The sequence below is a fragment of the Aquila chrysaetos genome, chromosome 4, assembly GCF_900496995.4.
Source record: "Aquila chrysaetos chrysaetos chromosome 4, bAquChr1.4, whole genome shotgun sequence".
Classification (NCBI taxonomy): Eukaryota; Metazoa; Chordata; class Aves; order Accipitriformes; family Accipitridae; genus Aquila; species Aquila chrysaetos.
In genome coordinates this window covers 70,878,871-70,899,593 of record NC_044007.1, presented here as the reverse complement: position 1 = coordinate 70,899,593, position 20,723 = coordinate 70,878,871, and the positions used below count along the sequence as shown (strand labels likewise).

The 20,723-nt window shown below is 44.2% G+C and overlaps 2 protein-coding genes across 6 annotated transcripts in view; both read right to left on the bottom strand.

Moving 5' to 3' along the window:
• The window catches only part of TERT (telomerase reverse transcriptase), a 34,793-nt gene extending 33,136 nt beyond the window's left edge, over positions 1 to 1,657 (bottom strand). For 4 of the 5 annotated variants that reach the window (XM_030012637.2, XM_030012636.2, XM_030012635.2 and 1 more), the window contains exon 1: positions 1,237 to 1,657. In XM_030012637.2, the coding sequence (XP_029868497.1) occupies positions 1,237 to 1,464 (228 nt within the window). In that variant the 5' untranslated portion in view covers positions 1,465 to 1,657. Of the gene's footprint in view, positions 1 to 458; positions 569 to 1,236 lie in introns of those variants that run through there. The other variant, XM_030012639.2, reaches the window with a different exon arrangement.
• Positions 1,658 to 13,349: 11,692 nt separating this feature from the next.
• The window catches only part of CLPTM1L (CLPTM1 like), a 28,417-nt gene continuing 21,043 nt past the window's right edge, over positions 13,350 to 20,723 (bottom strand). Inside the window, exons 14-17 of the mRNA XM_030011836.2 lie at positions 20,486 to 20,541; positions 20,365 to 20,409; positions 16,948 to 17,063; positions 13,350 to 15,660 (exon numbers count right to left, since the gene is read on the bottom strand). Coding sequence (XP_029867696.1) covers positions 15,576 to 15,660; positions 16,948 to 17,063; positions 20,365 to 20,409; positions 20,486 to 20,541 — 302 coding nt within the window. The 3' untranslated portion in view covers positions 13,350 to 15,575. The remainder of the gene's footprint in view (positions 15,661 to 16,947; positions 17,064 to 20,364; positions 20,410 to 20,485; positions 20,542 to 20,723) is intronic.

The window sequence follows — 20,723 nt, the reverse complement described above, 5'->3', positions numbered from 1 at the left end:
AATATACACTTCAAATAAACAGACATGCAAGATACACAGTCCTAGCCATCAGCTTTAGATCAAGCCCTTTCAAAGCAATATTAACGATTCACAAGCGCCATACCCAAAAAGAAAGGTTTTCAAGTGTACCAGAACATGTTTACATGCAGCGACACGGGCCTACGACTTTAAGGAAGTCTTTTTAACGTCTGCCCTTTTGATCCTCGTTTTCATGCCCAGGAAACACCCTACACTACTCCCCTCGGCTCCCTGAGCAACCTGGACTCCAAGGCCTTCGGGTCACTCTGCCCGTAGATACGTGCTCGTAGATACGTGCTCACGCAGGCTCTAACCTCCAGGGAACTAACACAGATTTTCTTGAGGCCTCCATTTCCTTTTACGTAAAGAAAAGTTCAACTAAACGACTCGGTTCACAATTCTAAAACCCGCTCAACAAGCTTGCAAAGTTCGTTTCCTACCGTAGCACGGTTTTGCTCGCGCACTTAGCGGCTCCAAGAGAAAAAGCAGTCTTTTCCTCTCTGAAACGTTTCTCCTGCTTAAACGCCGACCTGCAAGCGGTGTTCCCCCCTCTCCCCTATCCTCTCAAGAGTGGAAGTGAAAAATGCCACTTTCCCAGCTGCTCCCCGGCCACATTGGAGTTTGTTCACTCCTACCCCATAGGGCAAGTCAGGGAGCCCCCAGGCCGGCAGGCTTTTTGCCCTGCCTAACCACCCACCCGCTGAGCGCCAGCGCTTTGCTCGCCCACCCCCCAGCAAGAGGAGGAGGAGGAGGAGGAGTGGGGGGGGGAACGATCCCCCACCGCTCCCCGCTGCCCAGGGCCGGCAGCCGAGGCGGCTGGAAGGGGGCAGGCGAGCGAGGCGAGGCGAGGGGAGGCCGGGCCGGCAGCAGCCACGAGGGGCGACGGTCCGCCGCCCCCGCGCAACCATGGAGGACGCAGGAAGCGGCTCTGCCACCCAGCCAAGGCGGGCGGCAGCGCCCAGCGCCGCCTCCGCGGCCCCCCGGGGCCGGCAGCGGCCCTCACCCCTCGCCTCAGCCGCCCGGGGAAGCCCCGCGGCGCCGGCACCGGCACCGGCATGGGGATGGGGATGGATGGGGGTTGTCCGTGTTCTCTCCCGGTCGTCCCCCCACCACCAACCCCGGTAGGGGCTCGCTCCTCGGCGAGGGCTGCGCTGGTGCGGCCGCCCCGGGAGCGACGCAGGTGCGAGCGGGCCACCGCTCGGTCCCTCTGCCTCCTACCTGCTGGAAGGTGAAGGGCCGGGGGATGGCGCGGGCCCCGCGGGGGACGCACACCACGCACTGCCCCACGAAGGTCCGGTAGCAGGGGGCGTCGTCGCCCCGCAGCACCTCGGTCTCCCCGGTGCCGCTTTCCCGCAGCCGCCGGATGAAGGTCTCCAGCGGGGCGGCCTCGGCGTAGCAGCCGCGCAGGGCGGCCAGCACCGCCGCAAAGGGCTCCGCGCCCGCCATGTTGTGGAGACGGAGCACGCCGCCACCTGGGGCGGCCCCGCGCTCCCCTCCCCTCCCTCCTTCCCTCCCGCACCGCTACGCTCCCCCACCACCGACGGCGGGCGGCCGGGAACTGCATCAATTTAAAATAAAAAAAAAATAAAAAAACTGAGGAAAACACCCTCGCAAAATTGCCCCTGTGCCCGCCGCCGGGCCCCAACGTGGCCGCGGAGGGGCGGCGGTCGAGGCGGGGCGGGGCGGGGCGGGAGGCCGCTGTCCAGCTCCGGCGTTCCTTCCCTCCTCCGGCGCCGTCTGCTGCGGCAGCGCGACCGGACCGGACCGGACCGGCCCGGAGGGGCGAAGGAAAGGCTGGAGGGGGAGTCTGTGAGGTAAACTTGCTTGGGCTTTTGTCCTGGGACAGCTTGGTAGCGGCTTTTCGGTGGATGATTTCGTGCTGCGCGTTTTCGGGGTGCTTGGGATGGCGCGGAACTGCGGTCAGGAAAGGTGTTGGAAGAAGTTTGTAACTGTTTGTGAAGGTGGGTTTCCTCTGAATATTCCCCTCCGTGGAACCCCTTGTAGGGTCAGCACTCCGTCGAGGATCTGTCTGAAACAAGAGCGACTGTAGAAGAGGTCATGCTGGAGGTGAACAGCGTAAACCCTAAAAATAACAAATGGGAAGCTCCTGGGTTTCTCGTCAAACTGACGAATGAAGTTTGACGAGAAACATCACTTACGGTGGAGTGTAACCTCCTACTCAAAACCTTTCTCGGTGTCTGAAGACTTCCTGGTAGCAAACTTGATGCCAGACTGTAAAAGGGATTGCAGTGGAGTTCTGGGGAACTGTAGGTCTCTAAGCCTGATGTTTATTCCAGGTAAATTAGTAGAAATAACTGAAGATAGGATTAGTAGGTGCTAGGAGAGATACAAGTTGCTTAGTCAACATTGCTCCTGTAGAAGGGAGTCCTGCCTAGAAAATTCTTTGAGGTCTATGAAGGGTTGGGAAGACATGAAAATTATGGTGATCTGGTTGATACATTCTACTTGAATTTCCAAAAACCTTTGTAAGGAAATGTTATCAATTAAAAAAAAAATAAATAAAATGGAAGGTGCTGGTCCAGAGATATTATTGTTAAAAGATAAGAGATAGAGGTAGGGATAAATGGTCAGTTCTTTCAACTGAGGAAGATCCCCACCAGAGTTCCACATTAGTCTGCACTGTGCAGCTTTCATAAATGACCGTAAATAAGCAGTAAGTGGCAAGATTTGCTGATGGGATGAAGTTATTCGAAGCAGCAAGGACACAAGCAGACTAGGAAATTGCAGAAGAACTTCACAAGACTGAGTGATTGAGCACTTACATGGCAGATGAAATTTAATGCTGGTTAAATCAAGTATGGCACAGAGGTGAAACACATTCCTAGCTTCATGTATAAAATGATGGGTTCTGAGCTGATTAGAACCACTCAGGAGTGAGGTCGCATGAAACAAATAGGCATTGTGCTCAGCAGCAGGCAAAAAAAGCAAATCGCATGTTGGGAATGACTGGGGAAGGAATAAAGAGGACATCATTGTGCCATTCCATAAATTCATGGTTTGCCTACACCCAGAGTGCAGCTCTGGTCTGTGCATCTCAAAAAGGATGTACTAGGATGAAAAAAGGTTCAAAGAGGGATGATCATATGTATGGGACAGTCCTGTATGAGCAATGACATGGTAGGATGGAACTGGAAAAGGGATAACTTGGTGGGGAAGGGCAAATGCTGCACGCCATGAGCCATCTCCTGATGCAGTTGGATATGTGCCCTGGAGCCTGGCAGTCTTACAGGTCACTCAAAACAGGCTGCAAAGGCATGGGTCACCAAGTTCCTCTCCAAATCCAACTCTCCTGCTCCAGCTGCCCTGTCCTGCTGATCTCTCACATGCAGTCACAGCAAAAGACTCTGGGGCTCTGACTACCAAGACATATGTGCTGGTAAGGCTGCACTCCTGGCCCAGGGGGCTGTAGGTGTTAAAGATTAAGAACAGAGGAGGGTGTGGCATGGCACATGGCATAAATTCAGCAAACCCAGGACCTTTAAGTAAAGGTCCAGGCAAGACGGAGTCAGCACTCTGCCAGGGATGTTGGTGAGATGACTGTCTTCTAGCTAGGCTTCCTAGTTGGATTGCTGTGAGTCTCCTGCAGGAACGTGATAGAGTTCTCTCCTTCCCAAAGATTAGAGAGTACCTGGTCTTTGTGAGGAATCATCCACCAGATCCCATTGTGGAGAAGGGGTATTTTTAGGTGTGTCACTAAGTGAAGGGAGATGTTAGTGACCCTGTGGCCAGGGACAGTCCTGTTCCTCGTAGCGGTGGTGCCATGCGGCAAGTAATTCTCACCAATGGCAGGGACAGAGGTGTAGAAGTTGTGGGCCTTCTGAGACAGAGCAATGTGTACCTTCCCTTCCTCGTGCGAAGCCTTTGCAGACTAGGGAGTGAGGTCAGCATCCCACTGCTCATTGAGGACTGGCGTACTTTCCTTCTAAAACAATGAATCTCTTCCAGGGAGCAAAGCAGCTCATCTCCTGGCATCAGCATGGCTGAGGAGTCAAGTCCTTGGCACCTTGTGACCTTCAGGTTGAGGCATTCCTACATCATTCCCAGTTCAGCATTGCCTGCTTGCCAGACTCCTTTATCCCTTGACACAGATAGGCACCAGGTGACAGTCCCAGAGTGGGGAGAGTGACAACACCAGAAGGCTTTGTGGGACCTCAGCAACGCTGTAACTGAATTATTGCACTGCCACTGCATACAGAAGGGCAGGGGATTTGGAGATGGGGCTGGACTCATCAGCATCTGCACCTAGGGGAGAGTAAGGTTGATGCCCTTGGTCTGACCTCTGGTGAGTCTATTTTCCATGTATTTCTCCCCTCTCCCCATTGCTCCAAAGGTGACGGCACCCTCAAGGTAGAATCCAATGGCGGTGTCTAATGCAGCTAGGCATGTGGCAAACACAAGGTTCACCATTTCCTGTGAGGAACGTATTCAGGAAGAGAGGAAGAGGAGGAGAAGGAGGAAGAGAAAGGGGTTAATTGATCCTGAAAATGACAACCCGATCCCTGACTGCCACAATGGAGTCCTCCTCAGCAGCCAGTGGGTTGACACTAGAGAAAGCAAGGGCATGAGGGTGAGGAGGACCATCTGTGAGATCTTGATGTTTAGGGTCTCCTTGAAGAGGTGGACATTGGTCTATGTCTTTCTATCAGTGGGTCTTCCTTAGGAGGTGCAGCCCCAGGACCAGTGTACAAGGAAGCAATTGGATTGTGGTGGTAGCGAAGGACGTGCACGCAGCTGAGAACATGCTGGTCGCAGGTGAGGTTGCAACTACTTGGCCTTAGCTCTGGCAGTGGCAGATCGATGTTCTCAAAGCTAATTGACACGCTCGTCGCAGATGGTTGGGTTGTAGGTGTTGCTGCAGGCTGAATTTCTGAAGAGGTCTCTTGACCCTTTCTACCAACTGTCAGTAAGTCCCTCAGTAAGTCCCCACCTGTGCCTCTTGCTGATGCCTTCCTGGTGGCAATGACCACAGCAGTGGTGGGAGGGGACAGCAGGGCTCCTGTGGCCAGGCTAAGGGGGTCTCTTTCCTCCTGTTTCTTTTCACAGGTACCACATGATTTTCTGTGTGTCTACCATTGGGCTGGGGAGAAAATTCAGGAGGGAGACAGGGGAATGAAGTGACACGGAAATGGGGGTAAAGTTATTTTTTAGGAGGATGAATAAGGAAAAGAACAGAATCACGGAGTCACAGAATAGTTGAGGCTCAAAGAGATCTATGGAGGTGTCTAGTCCATCCTCCTGCTCAAAGCAGGGTCATTTAGAGCAGATTTCTCAGTGCCATGTCTAGTCAGGTTTTGAATATCCCCGAGGATGGAGACTCCACAGCCTTTCTGGGCAACCTGCTCCAGTGTTTTATCACCCTCAGAGTAAAAAGTTTTTTTCATGTTTAAGTGGAATTTCCTGTATTTTAATTTGTGCCCACTGCCTCATGTCCTGTCACTGAATACCACTGAGAAGAATTTGGATCCATCTTGTTTACATCAGCTATTTATACACTTTGATACGATCCCCACTGAGCCTTTCCTTCTTAGGGCTAAACAATCCCAGCTGCCTCAGCAGCTCCTCGTATGTCAGATGCTCCAGCTGCTTAATCAACTTAGTGGCCCTTAGTGGCAAGTTCGCTGCCCACCATAGTGTATCCATGTCATTCTTGTACTGGGAACCCAGATCTGGACGAATAATGAAGTCACAGTTCTCCTCAACAAAATTTATCCTTCAGGGCAGACTTAATCTTATCCACATCCTGCTTTACAACCAGTTTCTGTGAAAGGGAGTTACCCTGGGAATGGATGATGGTAGTGCAGTGATAAAAATAAATTGGCATTTTTACAGTCCAACAGTGAAGTAAATGGAAATAAGATGTTATGTTTAGGTCTAGCTTCAGAAATTACTATTTAAAGATGAAAGCTTACTGCAAATGTGTCTCTCTTTTTAAGGCTCCCTTTGAAAAGTCTGAAAGGAAACTGTTATGAGAAGTGTCACCAGAAGAAGAAAAAAAGTAAGGTGTCTTTCAAAAACCTGAAGCTGTGTTCAAACAGAAAAGTAAAAACCTAATAAAACAATATCAGAATAGTTTGATGAATAGCTTTCCAAAGCTGAAAGAAATATCAAACATGAGAAGTGGGACAGCTTGCCAGGAAGTCCGTAATATAAAAGTAGAGAAGGAACACATAGGGCAATTGTGGCAGTACTGAGGAAATTACATGAGGAACTTGAGGGGGGTCCTGTGAAATCTTTGCACACAGCATGATCTGTCTCAAGCGCAAGTACTACAAATTAGGTTGTTCAATAAAGAGGGAGGAAAAAAAATGTTCAAAAATCAGTGAGTCTCTGTGATCAGATGGTATTTACTAGTGAGTTTAAAGGAACTCAATGACTGAACAACTACCTATATCATGCCAGAATGTTTTAATATCACAAGCCATGAAAATATATAACATGACACCAAGGATTTCAAAGGAGATCATGGGGACTACCTAGCAGTGAGTCTGAGGACTCTGCTGCAGAAAGTTAACTAACTCTGTAATAGGGAATGGATTTAGTGGACACGTTGATAACTATGGCATATTGGAGGAGTCAACATTACATTTGCTGAGGATGCGGTTATATGGTATGGGATATCCCTTTGTTCAGTTCAGGTCAGCTGTCCTGGCTGTGTCCCCTCCCAACTTCTTGCCCACCCCAGTCTGCTTATTGTGGGGGCAGAGTGGGAAAAACGTCTTGACGCTGTGCAAGCACTACTTAGCAATAGCCAAAATGTTGGTGTGTTGTCAACACCATTAGTCGCAGATCCAAAGCACAGCACCATACAGGCTACTGTGAAGAAAGGTAACTCCCTCCCAGCCAGACCCAGTACAGTTTGCCAGAGTAAGACCCCTTAATGATCCATCACATCCATCAGTCTGAGTCATCACTGACTAGGGGATCTTCAGCCAATGTGGCCGATCCTGGTCCCAGTCTCACCCTGAGGCTGCTGCTTGAGCTAGATCCATACATACGCTGTTAATCAAGGACATCCCTCCAGTTTAACCAGCTACTCAGCAGAATCCCTTTTTAGGGCACCCATCACCTGTCACAGCTCTTATTTGCTGTGGAATGAAGCCTGTTGTGAGGGACTTGCTTCTCTGCTGGGCTGCATCTGCAGGCTTGGTTTTCTTTACAGTGGTCTTGGTAGCTGGAGGTGCTGTTTGTTTCTCTGGCCAGCTTCCCAAGTTACAGAGCTCATCTTGCAGCGAGGCCTGTGATGTGGGGCAACAAGCCCTTTTTAGCACTGTTATTATTACAGTTACCAGACTTACATGGGTCTGGTTCTTCCCATGCATCTCCATCCCAATCCTCTGGATCGGGACTCTCCCCGAGAGTGGCAGTGGTCCCTTCTTCACCTTTTAACTGCTTTTTGCAGGCCACTGTGTGTGTCTCGCACTGTGTGTGATGGTCCCTGAATGGCGTGTCTCTCTTCTCACACCAGCCCCAGCCTTTCTATTTGGTTCAGCTTCTCCCTACTTGCCTGTTGCTCCTTAAAGCAAATGTTTAGCCTTTCCTTCTCCTCCTACATTTGCCTCCTCAGAGTCATGGTCTTCATTGCATCAGACACACCCTGTGCCAGTCAAACTTTGAACTTTTCAATTCTGTTTAATCCATGTTCAGTGCTGCTTTTCACCTCTCAGTCCCAATATTTCCTCCAGAAACTCTTTGATCCTTTTCTCAGCCTCTTGGCTGACAGCCAGTCATGCCCAAGTGCGTCATACTTTGCTCTTCCTCACATTTCACACTGCCTTTCCGTATTAGAGAGTTTGAGGGGAAACTAATTCTCTGTGTGTGCTCGTTTTGGCTGGGATAGAGTTACATTTCTTCACAGTAGCTGGTATGGGGCTATGTTTTGGATTTGTGCTGAAAATAGTATTGATAACACAAGGATGTTCTGGTTACTGCTGAGCAGTGCTTACAGAGAGCCAAGGTCTTTCGTGCTCCTCCTACTGCCCTGCCAGCGAGGAGGCTGGGGGGGACACAAAAAAGCTGGGAGGGGACACAGCTGGGACAGCTGACCCCAGCTGACCAAAGGGATATTCCAGACCATATGGTACCATGCTCAGCAATAAAACTGGGGGGGGACGCTGGCAGGGGGGGCCGCTGCTCGGGGACTGGCTGGGCATCAGTCGGTTGGTGGTGAGCAATTGTTTTCATTTGCATCACTTGTCTTTCTTGGGTTTTATTTTCCTCTCTCTTTGTAATTAATTTTTTTCCTTACAATTTTATTTTTTAAATTATTATTTCTTTTTAACTATTAAACTGTTTTTATCTCAACCCATGAGTTTCTTTCTCACTTTTACCCTTTCGATTCTCCCTCCATCCCACCAGGGAGGGGGAGTGAGTCAGCGGCTGTGTGGTGCTTAGTTGCTGGCCGGGATTAAACCACGATGCCGTGGGTTCAGTCCCTACCGAATTACTACTTTCTGCAAGCTCATGCTGTGTTGACATGCCCTCTTCAGGCAGATGAGCCTTGTAAGTTTTGAGACCTCCACACGAACTCATTCCCTCTGGCACAGATCTTTTCATAGCCCAGGTGTGGTCTGTCCGGTTGCTTTCAGGCTTTGACTGCTACTTTAGTGCTGAGGATGCCTGCATCATCCACCAGCCTGCATCTAGATTTACTATGCCTAAGTGCAGCATCTGTGACCTTGTTACATGGGAAAGGTAGAGCAGAAAATGTGCGTACAGTTGGCTTCCTAAAATTTTTATTTACTCCATACTTTACACCTCAGTGGGTTATTTTTTTACTATGTGATTGCAGAGTCTGCAGTAGCAAGATGTTAATCAAAAAGCAGTGCTCTTCAGGTACTGAAGGGGTGGGGAACCTGCTGGCAGTGAAGAGGTGGTGTTGATCAGACATAGTGTCCTTACTCGGGGTTAATGCTGGAGTGTTCTCTCCCTGTTGTAACTCCTTTCCTGTTCTTGTAGGGGGCTCTGACCATCTTTTATGCCTTGTAATCCTCTGCGTTTTCACCACGTATGGGAGGTTTTTCAAATGGGTTGTTTCATTTTTGTGTAGAGAGCCTCGTTCTACCTGTCCCCTTGCATGGCATTCCCCAGTGACCATTAATTGACCATTTGTAGTTCATGTATCTATCCTTGGGTGGTGGGAATTCTGCTCTCAGTCCTGTGCTTGTAACCCCAGAGGGGGCCGGCTATGTAAGAAACAGTAAGTGTAACTCAGCTTTCATATCCTAACCCTTTACACTTAAATCCAAGCTCACAAAGCCACAGCATGGTGTTACCATGTAAGAAAAGGCATGTCTCACTACACATGGGTATTTGAGTAAAGGAGAAAGAAAACCAGCATTTCCCTGCAGAGGCTGCTTGGTACCTGCCACCTACCAGGAGCACTAGCAAAAAACCTGACTTCGCAGGGTTGTATTTGTATTGTGTGGAGTAAATGCTGTACAAGTGCTCCAAGTCTACTTAGCTCACGTTTGTGACTCATTGTGCCAAAAGGCAGAAGCGTAGGCTGCTCGACAGCCCGGTGTAAAGCAAGTCCTGCCCCTGTGGCAGCGGGATGAGAGTCCACGTGCGCTAAACCTTAGTAGTGTCCAGAAATGGTCCAGTGGAAAAAAAGCTTTGCATGCTGAAGAATCTAATTCTGCTCCTATAAAGAAAGCACTTTTCTTAGCATTTACTCTTGGCCTTGGCAAACCTAGGTGTTAACTATCTCACTTCAAAGATGGTCCATTCTGATAAGAAATTTTCAGCTTGACCCTAAAAAGGGTTGGTAGTTGGCAACTTCATTAAAGAAGGGAGTAGCCTTTCACTTCTCTGCTGAGTCCTTCAGAGCTCTGCCCCAGTAATGTGATGCCAGGATACAGTCCCAAGAAAGAACTATGGAACTACATTTAACAAGGGAAAAAGATGCTGGGGAAGAGTAATCTGAAAGAAGCAAAATATATGATCCTGCTGGTAGCTGAATGTAAGAACAGTTCCTTCAGTTGGTCAAATCTTCAGCAGAATGAATACCTGTTTTGTGTGTGAACTAAATTAGCCTTTGTCACTGGGAGACTTTCAGTCAAAGACTGTGCTTCCTTTAGGAATGCAGAGGTCAGCAGAAAAAAGCAGCTTTTTAAAAAAGATTGTTGCAGACTGAGAATGGCTGTAGCTGATTAGCAGGAGAAGACCCCAATCCTTTCTGAATTCCTGGGATAGAAAACCAGAAAGTTTAAGGGACTTGTTTGGCACTCCAGCTAGAGGTTATTTATAAGCAATCCTTTAAAAACACATCCTAACCAAAGAACACTTTCTTCTTTTCCTCTCTCCTGACCCCAAAAGGGGTGAATGTGTTTCTGTTCCCTTTTTGTAAGCTACTTCTTGAAATTCTAATTCTGTGAAGTTACAGGTTGAAGAAAGAGGTAGTGAAGGACATGGATGCTTGCAGAGCCTTGTATCTTCAAGTCTGCTTTTTGAATGGCTGTTCAGCGAAGGGTTTTGGTAATAAGAAAACAGATCCATAATGTACTGCTGATCCTTGCACTTTTGGCATAGCTAAAGAGGATCAGAGGTAGCCTGGATGAGGCTGCAGAGAATGCTTAGTGTGTTCCAAGCATAATGGAGTCAAGGTCTGTGACGGGAATTTTTTCAGATTGCCTGGTCCTCTGACACTAATCTGAGATCCCCAAGTTTATGAAATCAGAGTTGGCTTGAAACAACACAAATTCCTGGTTCAAGGTGTTTTGGGTTTTTTTTTTCTCCTATGTTATCTTTGTAACAACTTCTGGGATGGCAGAGAGGGTGAGGCTAACCAGTTCTTTCTCAAGCAAGTTGATGAAGGGTTTGTTGGTTTTACCAAATAAAACACTGCTTATTCCTTTCGGTTCTCTTGGTCAGCACCAGGCAAATGAAACACCTGCTTATGATGGAGACTAAACAGCAGATGCAGCAAGAGCTGAGAATTTCAGTACAGGAAATGTAAATTGCTAAGTCCAGTTGGTAAAGTAGAGGCTATGCCCCAGTAGATCCTGTGGAAGTCAGTCAGGCTCGTTACCTATGACAATTTTTTGAGCTGAAGCTTGCAAGTGATGCAGATAGGAGATTGCAGGGCAGCGAGGAGGCAGCGCGTGCTGGATAGCCGCTGCTGGCTGGCCACGAGCCAGGCGTTGAGCGTTATGCGGCACTAAGCTGGAGCTGTGCCAGGCCTGGCGTTCTGAACGGAGTGACGAGCGTAGCTGCGATTCCCAAAGTACGCGCTCAAAGGCTCTTGCTTCAGTGGCCAGGTGGACCAGAGCACGCAGATGAACCACGGCAGTGAAACATCTATCTGGCTTTAGGCTGCTCGACGCAGACTAACCTGTGGCTAGAGACTGCTAGAGGCAATTAATGCCTAATAAAAACGTTCAGAGTGCGCTCTTCAAAGTCCAAAATAAGACAGCCCATGAGTCTTTGCAGGCGTACAAGACTAGGGGGACAAATCGTCATAAAGGCAATGATGAAAGAGCTCTGTCTTAATAAGGACTATGGAGCTGTGGATGACTAAGGAGAACACTGGGGTCGAGAAACTGAGAGGCTGGTACATGCTATACCCAAAACAGCTTGCGAGAAGTTTTATGGGTACCATATGGCAAGGACTAAAAGGACAGAGTATTGCTAAACAGAAAGCTTGGGGGAGAAGGGCAGAAGCTATCCTATTCTTTTAACCAAACATAGGCAGACATGAGCCAGAATTCCCCAGCATTAGTGTGTCTGTCTTTTGAATCTGAAGCATTGTGCTCCTTTTGATGCGGGTATACTCATCAGGGTGAGTGGGGGTAGGGTAAAAAAAAAAAAAGACAATACAGGATTTTTGGGGACCCGATATTAAAAGGAGCAGTAAGAAATAGAATTGTGTAAAGCAGCTGAAGCAAACTGATTAGCTCCAGATATCCTTAAGAAGGTGCAGTGGTATTTAACACAGATGGATGAAAACACGGCAGACATCAGTTCCCTCTGTACTAAGAGGAAATTCTTAAATGTGTCTGTAACCACTGGAAAAGAGCATCGATCCTCACAGGTACAGGACCAAACCTCTCCTAGCGCAAGAGGGGAAGCAGTCAGAGACTGTCATTGGGCATCTGGGAAAGTTGGGCTCTTCCTGGCTTTATTTCTCAACTCCGATAGCTAGATTTATTCACTTGGAGCATTTTACACAGGACTATCAGGAAGCCCGATTAGCCTGGAAGGAGGGGAAGATGCTGTGCTGGCACTGGATAGCCTCCTGAGGTCCCTTCCCATCTGCATTGTTTTAGATCTTATGATACTGAAAAGCTGTAAGCTGTAAAGAGGACCGGCATTACTAATACATGATCATGCTTCACTTCTTCAAGGCGAGATTTATCTTCCGATGGAAAAACTGGAAAAACATGGTGTTTGCAGACAAACTACAGAATTATCTGTCTTAATGCTTCTGGCACCAAGCTGTAGATGCTGTAGCTGACAATTACTGGAGTGTAATGCTGTATTAAAAGGGAACATATACGGGTGCTGTATATCAGCAATGGGTACAGCACCTGCTCTAGCAAAGGAAGCAGAGGAGAGCAGACTTCTTAAGCTCTGCTGGTAACAGAAAAACTGTACTGCTGCCCATTTTGTAATTCAGTTAGCCCTATGGCTCCAGGGAAAAAAGCCACAAGGGCAGAAGGTCACCTCTTGGAGAACAGAGCCAGCAGCGGGTGAAGATGAGCAGGAAATTGCATGGAATGGAAGTGGAAGACCTGCGTGGGAGTACAGCACGGTCTCCGTCACACAGCCAGGAGGCACGGAGCCACAGGTCGTGTACACCCACACAGTCAACTCAGCTGCTTCTCTTCACTTATGTCCTTAGAGAATCATGATTGCTATGTTATTATGAACTAATAAGTACTGTGCAAGAGTATCTTCCAGAAGCGTATGAGGCTTTTCCCAATTAACTGGAAAACAGCTCCAGCCCCAAACACTGTAATCTTTTAACTTCCAAAGCCATTACAAGCCTAAGATGAGAATGTGCGAGATGGTCACCTAGTTGCTTAACACATTTAATCCTATTAGAAGTGAGGAAGTTTTTAAGTTACTCTTGAACTCTTAAATAGATCACAGATACTGATAATCCAGCATGAGCTGCAAGACATTCAATGAAATTTTATATATAAGAAGTTTTTCTTCTGCATTAACCGCATACAGAACCACATTTTTGTTTCAAGCTGATGGCATTGCCACAACTAGAAAGTTAAAACATTTCATTTAGTATCTCCAAAGTTACACTACTTACATAGTTTTTCACCACCTTTCTTTCCAACAACAAAAGGTAACTCTTTATCTCGTATGCCAAGTCTTTTATTTGGAAATGGAATGCATAAAACAATGATTTGAACAGGAAAGTCTCACTCATTTTGAAGACTTAAAATGGTCTAATTTTATATTCTTTATGACTACTGTATAGGATATTATGAGGTCATTGTCATCAGAAATGCAAGACAGAAGACCAATAAACTCACAGTATGTAAAGGTGCAAGAGTGATTTTTCAACAGCTACATACAAAAATGAGTGATGAAACATTAGAAATACCTGAACATGGTATTCTGGACTTTCAGAAGCTACTCTAGAAGAACCAATGACTAGATTGTTTTGAAATGGCACAGAAAGGGAATGTGCTATATGCATTATTTATATCGGGAAAAATTTTCCACTTACATTTAACTATTATTATGAAGTAGGAGCCCCAAATTAGTCTGCTTAACAGCAAAGAGCTCCTTCCAAACAAATCCAAAACAGGTACAAGATACAGCAAATGCAACCCCAGTTTTGCATAGACTTATTTATGTATGTTTAATGCTAAAATCAACAGTCCTCCTTAGTTACAATTAACAGTGTAACGAGACCTTAACATGAACATGAGTTAAATATTCACTTCAAGACTCCTTTCCATTGCCAGTAGCATGTAAGGAGGACTTCAGTGTAAGAAAGACTATAGTCTGTGACAAAAGAAGTTAGGCACATTTCTGTATTTTTTGGGGACCCAAGTATTTATACGTTCAGACTTCTGCAGTATCAGAACTGGATAAAATCTACTTCATAAAATAGTTACAGACTATAGGAGTAGATTTATGTTCTTCAAGGTTATTCAATTAATATTTTAAATCAATGACAAATTGGAGTTAAATAGCCTTGCACAAACAGCATGCAATTTAATAAAGAAACTTCAAGAATCATTAACTTGTAAACTTACTGACCAAAGCAAAACTAGAATTGGAAATTACAATTCTGCCCTTTGGATTTTTTTTTAACTGCATTTTATTTGCTGCTGAAAAGAATGCACTCTGTATTTCACTTACCGCTCCTAAGAAACTTGCTTTTAAAAATCTAGAACCATGGATTTCTAGATATAGCTGTGAAGTTTGAATTCTGGTACAATAATTCAACCTGATTATTTTTACTAATTTGAAAGAAACAGATCAAAATACCTCCCTTAATGAACTGTTCCCATGGAATATGGATTTTAAATTGTGTGAAAGGAAGATACCTGTTCTTCACCAGGCTGGTTTTTTTTCTCTGTATCCAGGAAGTTTGTTGAATCTGTACTGTATTTGAGCAAAATCATTCCAATTGAATGATGTGTGTTTCATCTTATAAATATAACGGGGCAGGGAGGGAGAGGGGAAAGATGAAGGAATTATTCCCTTTGAAAGATGAGAGAATTGGCCTAATAGGTCACTGGGATAGCACATGATGAAGAATTTAAGATGTATTAAGAGACTTTCCTAGCACATAACAATGATTTGCATTATATGAATACCTGCTACGCCAAGAAATCAGGTTTGTCAACAATGCAGAAGGATTTATATAAACTTGGATACATATTTAAAGAAATAATATTACAGTTTTTTCACATCTTCATTCAGTTTAAGCCAACTGAAACCCTCTGCCACGTTGTGGGCTAAGAACATGGCAGAATTTGAATTCTAACAACCCCATCTCTCTTATCCTGTATTTCCAACAATTTTTTTTTTTTTTTAAGCCATGAAAAATGCCCACATACAACTTACAGTTTTAATCATTATTTCTGGAATTTCCATTATTAAACAAGATTGATTTGTAATTGGCATAGAATCCAATATCATACATTTTATTTTTGACAGCCTCCAGTTTGGCAACAATGCTTGATTCTGCTGTAACTGGCTTGTTTTTTCACTTTTCATAGCCTAGTGGCATGGGCACCACACTTTGAGTTAGTGAGTTGCCTTCAAAACATAGATTTAGATATTAATTACAACAGTCAGGACATTTAGGTTTTCACCAAAGAGAAGTTTAAATGCAGGAAGTTTATTTAATGACATCTGGCAGACTGTGGACCTTGTGAGGACAAAAGAGGGTCTTGAAATAGGAGGATATCAAAACTAGATTTTGGCAATATAGAAGATGTATTGTCCATGTAGTTCTGTCATAAGCTTTAAAAATACTCTTATTAAATAAGTTTTTCCTTAAGACCAGATAATACATGAAGCCAGTAAGAGTCCAGGGGTCAGAATCTTCTTCAATTCTTAAGTTATTCTCTATGAGCTTTTTTTTTTGGCTTTTCTTCATAGGATTCTCCATACTCATTCACTCTGCTCTTATCCACAGGATAAAGCCTGGCAGAAAAAACAAGCGATTAGTTACAATATTGTCTGCTACCTGAAGGAATTAAGCAGTTCTGTGATACTTAATTTTAAAAGTGAACTTCTTTCTCATCGTATTCTCTATTCCCATTTGTGGCAAAACCCACAACAGTTTTAAAGATTAACTACAGACACATCACCTTCTTCACATTAAGACTTAACCAGTTGTCTCATAACAGGGCCTCTTAAGAGATGTATTAGGTCCCCTAAAGTTTGGCTGGAGTGCTTCTCAAGCCATCCAGGGTACGTCCCAAACTTGAAACCAGTGCCCAGCCCCTATCAGAAGTTGTTGAGCTCTTAACTTCTACAAAAATACCTTGGAAGGGGACCTATTTTACTATACTTACATGTGACTATACAAACCCAGAACTGAAGCCCGCATTTAGTATTGATTAGTTAGATGTACACATCCATATATTCTGGTATAACGTGAACTTGGCTTAAAATTCGTGTTTGCTCCACATATAAATACTTATTCTTGGGGACAAGAATACACTTTCTGTAGCTTCACTTATGAATGACATTTCAATGATAACTGCATATAGCCATCTTCCCCATCTGATTTTAGCTACTTAAAGCATTTGAAACTTGCCTGATGCTCAACTTACAAGAGAACCTGATAACTTGTGTTTGGAAACTAGGTAAAGAGGAAAGCACAGCAGGGCAATTCTTCATCAGAAAACATCCTTTGCTAGTGCCTTGCAGAGTAACCTGGAAAGCATGCCTCAGATACCAAGCATATGTAGACATGTAGCCCCTCAGCAAGGGTTAGAAGCCCAGAACTCCTAAGTGGGTTTGTGAATACAAGCTTCAGAATTGCTCTGCTTCACCTTACTTCAGGTATTGATGCCTCAGGTTAATCTTTTTTGTAACTGGCAAATGCGAAACTATCTGCTGAAAAGGAGGACTGTTTTGGGGAGGGAGAAGGGGTAACTGACAAAAATTCTGAGTGCTGTGAGAAAAGGAATTGCTTGACTACTCTCTTAGCATGCTAAAAAGGGTGCAGGAATGCTGTCAGTTATGAGAAAGCTCTTTTGCTCCTCTTATTTGTATTGAGATCTCATTTTCAGGATCCCCTGCTTACCATTCCCTTCACTAGGCATACACACAACTACCATTATCCAGACTGTACTATATATTGCTAGTATAAAAATTCTGCTTGAAGTCTATCCCAAACTATTTTATAGTTCTTTATAGCAGTAAGACTGCAACCATCTACAGCATTATAAAAACTCTGATGAATATTAAAGAAAGGCATACCATCTTTGGTAAAGATACACCAGGAACACGACATCATCTCTAAAGCACGCCAGTCTATGAGACGTTGGCATAGTGATGATAAAAGCAAATATATCATCAATAAAGGTGTTGAATGCCTACAAATAAAAGAAAAGTATACTTCAGTTGGCTGTGAAGAAAGGAAGTCATCTGTCATACAAAGCTACAGGAAACAGGCTTCCTAGAACTGTATTCTTCAGTAGGAATATGGACTGCTTCCATATTTATAACAATACTTAAGTGTTCTGCTGAAAAACTAATTAATGCAAACTTTGAAGTGCTTTCTTTTAACGAAGACCATACTGTCTGCCACAGACCACGCTATTACAGTTACAAGTAAAAAGGAAGTAGGATTACTTCAGGTAAGTGAGAGTATTGTCATGTGAGGGGAAAAAACATAGATTCAACTTCAGCAACGTCTTTAAAAGAAACTGGAAAAAAACTTTTATTCATTCATTACTCAAATGATTTAAGATTTACAAATGTCAGTTCACTTTCACTTTCTGTGGGAATTTGAAATTTGTGTAAAAACTTGTTAATTTACTGCTCTTAAGAGCATTAACTTGACAGCCTTGGAGAGATTTTAAAGTACATTAGGTGCTCTCCTGGAAGTAATCATCCATCCCTTATTCGAGACATATTTTTCTACACCATTTCCACTCAACTAGGCATACTATAGGTTCTGTTTCTGAAGCAATAATGAAATATTTTCTCACTACTTTTTCCTGAGTGAGAAAGTTTAAATTTCCAGACATCTGCTGGGAGAACAACAGGCAACAATATTTTGTCAGAGAAGGTAAAGAAAGTAAACAGAAGGGCAACTCCTCTGGATCTGGCTCTAGCCTACAGGGAGGACTAGGAATCAACTCTTACAGTGCACCAGCTCTAGTACTCAAATGGTGCAATAAACTGTTTCAAACTCACTAAAACCAGCAGGAAACAAGTCCAGCAAAGAATATTCACTCTTGGGTTACTAAACTGAGTCAGTAACATGACTGCTTCTTTCAGTATTAGCAAGCTGTACATTAATCCATACCATAAGGGGCAAAATGATGTATTCTCTAAGCACGCAAGGACTCACTCTTCAAAATGAACAAACGTTTGTATGATGAAACAAACCATTAGCAGAAGATGGGGGTGTTGGACAGGACAGAGTTCTGATTAGTTACAACAGGAAAGTTCTTTCTGGCAAGTCAAAACAAATACATCAATCCAAAGCGATCAAAGAATATGGATGGCACTTCTCAAGCCTGTGCAAAGAAGGTTTGTCATGGAACAAAAACCCAAACTTGGCAAGTTGGAAAAGGCAGCCTTTCCAAGTCAACACCCAAGTGAGTGATCCTACAGTGATGAAAGGAAGAAAAAGCTAAATGCTCCATCCTTCAGGCACTTAGGCAGCCCTCATAAGCCACTGAAACTGAATGCATCAAGGCAGCCCATCTAATAGTATTTAGTCTAGCTAGTTTTCTTCTGAGACTACCTCATTTGAAGGTGCTCCTCATAAAAGTATAAAGGGCATAAACAAAGACTACAGAAAACGGAAAGTTAGAATAATCTTCATTTTTGCCACAGTCTTCCAACACAGGAAAGAGTTCAAATTAAGGAAAAAAACCAAAGTTCTCTAAAACAACAATCGGAGATGAAACCTCAGACTATTCTTCCCACTCTTCAAAGTGCAGAAGAGAGCAAGCAACTTTAAATATCTGCTAGGAAAAAGTAAATTATCCCCTCCAAAGCCCAATTAGTTAAACATAATTGAAAACATCATATACTTCTTTCTACATACACACAAGCCTTTGTTGTGGGTAGCCTCTGGCATCTTAACAGGAACCATAAATGCTCTGTAAGAAAAGGCTATTCAGTAAGAGAATTCTACTGCTTTAAAGGTTACTTGCTTGAATACTCTCCCTTTGTTGTCTATTTAACTGCTGATGTCTCTGCTCAGTTACTGTATTTTTTTGCTGAAGTAAAATTGTGAAATTACTTCACTAACGTACCTTTTAGTCCCCTCTATTAAGAAACATGCTGATTTGCCTAGTATATGTCTGAAACACTAGATGTTTATTTTTGGCTATATGTCCATATCAAACACTGTTTAGTCGCTATTCTGCTATCAGCTGTATTTCAACCTGTTTTCCTAGATGCCCCCTGATTCCTTAAAAATATTCAGACAGCACAAAGTTGGGCTATTGCTGTAGGCTCACAGAAATGGAAAAGCTATGAAAGGCACTTCAAATTTTAAGATTTTAGTTCTTTTATCCCAGATCATGTGTTCAGAATTGGACACCATGTCTTGAGCACTTTTTAACACTGTTTCTTTTAAAGTACTGATGTTCTGGAGAATTGTAATACATTGGCACAAAGGAAGAATAAATGAAAGCATTTAGGAGTGGAAGCAGAAGAAAAAAAGTGCACGTTTATGGCATCAAGGTCTTGATGATCCCAGCACATCCAGCCAGGGTTTCTTGGACATAATGATCAGGAAAACAAAGGACAGTACAAAAATCTTAATGACTCAGAGAGGCGGGAAAGGATGGAGTCAAAACACTATCAGCTCTTTAGGGGTACGAGAACAAAAGTAGCACGTAGTTGCCAATTGAGGAAGAACGCAGGAGACATAGGAACTCAACAGTGCGTGTCCCTTGTCCTCCGTATCAGCACAAGGAATCCTGACTGGGATACTTGGGTACATCCATCTTGGTGCCTGCATACTATACAAACCACCTGGACACACAAGTGGGTGCTTGTGGGTATGCAGGTATCAAAGGGCTACTAAGTTGATTTTGTTTTGAAATAAACTCACCTTCCCCTCCTCCGAGGTCTGGTGTTAAGCTTTGCTACAGCATCACATTATTTCCTACAAGGGCAGTCTAGGCAGTGGGGACACCACAGCGCAGCCCATCTTCCACCATGTAACAACCCACCACACATCTGTCACTACACCACCCAGAAGCTCAGAATTACCACCCTAGCACAAAACAGTGTGTACATTGCTTCAGTCTCTGGTAGCTCCTGGAGCCTGCCAAAATAAGGTCTCTTAGTGGCCCTATCTGTTTCTTGAGACCTATCCTTTGTTAATATAATCTCTCTCTTCCTAAAACAATGCATTAAATTTAGACTGATTAATTTATTTGCAGGGCCAACATTTGCACCCATGCAAGACAGCCGACAGTACAAAAAGCAGTATTACAATCAAAACGAGGATGCAAGTATTGCCATATGGAAGTCATTATGAAAAATGGAAATCGATGTGTTTTATTTAAAGGACAGTTGCAAACAAGTTTAGTTCTTAAACAAAAAAAGCACTGTCAGCCTTAAGCTACATATTACTAAGCTGTTTCTTACAGAAAATTATTTCCAAAATGACTGCACCAATCTTTAAATTAGAGCTTTACTTACTTTGTATGTGAAAGCCTTCCATGGTAAGTGTGCAACAGATTTCATCTAGGAATAAAAATATCAAATTGTAGTAAAGTCTGGAAGAAGAGACTTCTAGTCTTTTATCACTTTTAAATCTTACCTTGTAGTTTACAAACAGCTGGGGCAGCATAAACAGGAATCCAAAAGCATACACTCCTGAAGATAAAATATGGAAAACTTATACACAAGTGCACAACAGAAGTACATCACACCAACTGTACTTTCACAGTTAGAGATTTACAGTCATTTTCCTTAAGAGAGAAGACACATCTAATCCCTTTTGTTCACTTCAGGTTCATTCTTCTCCCTTTCTCAGTCACTGGGATTATTTCGGAACC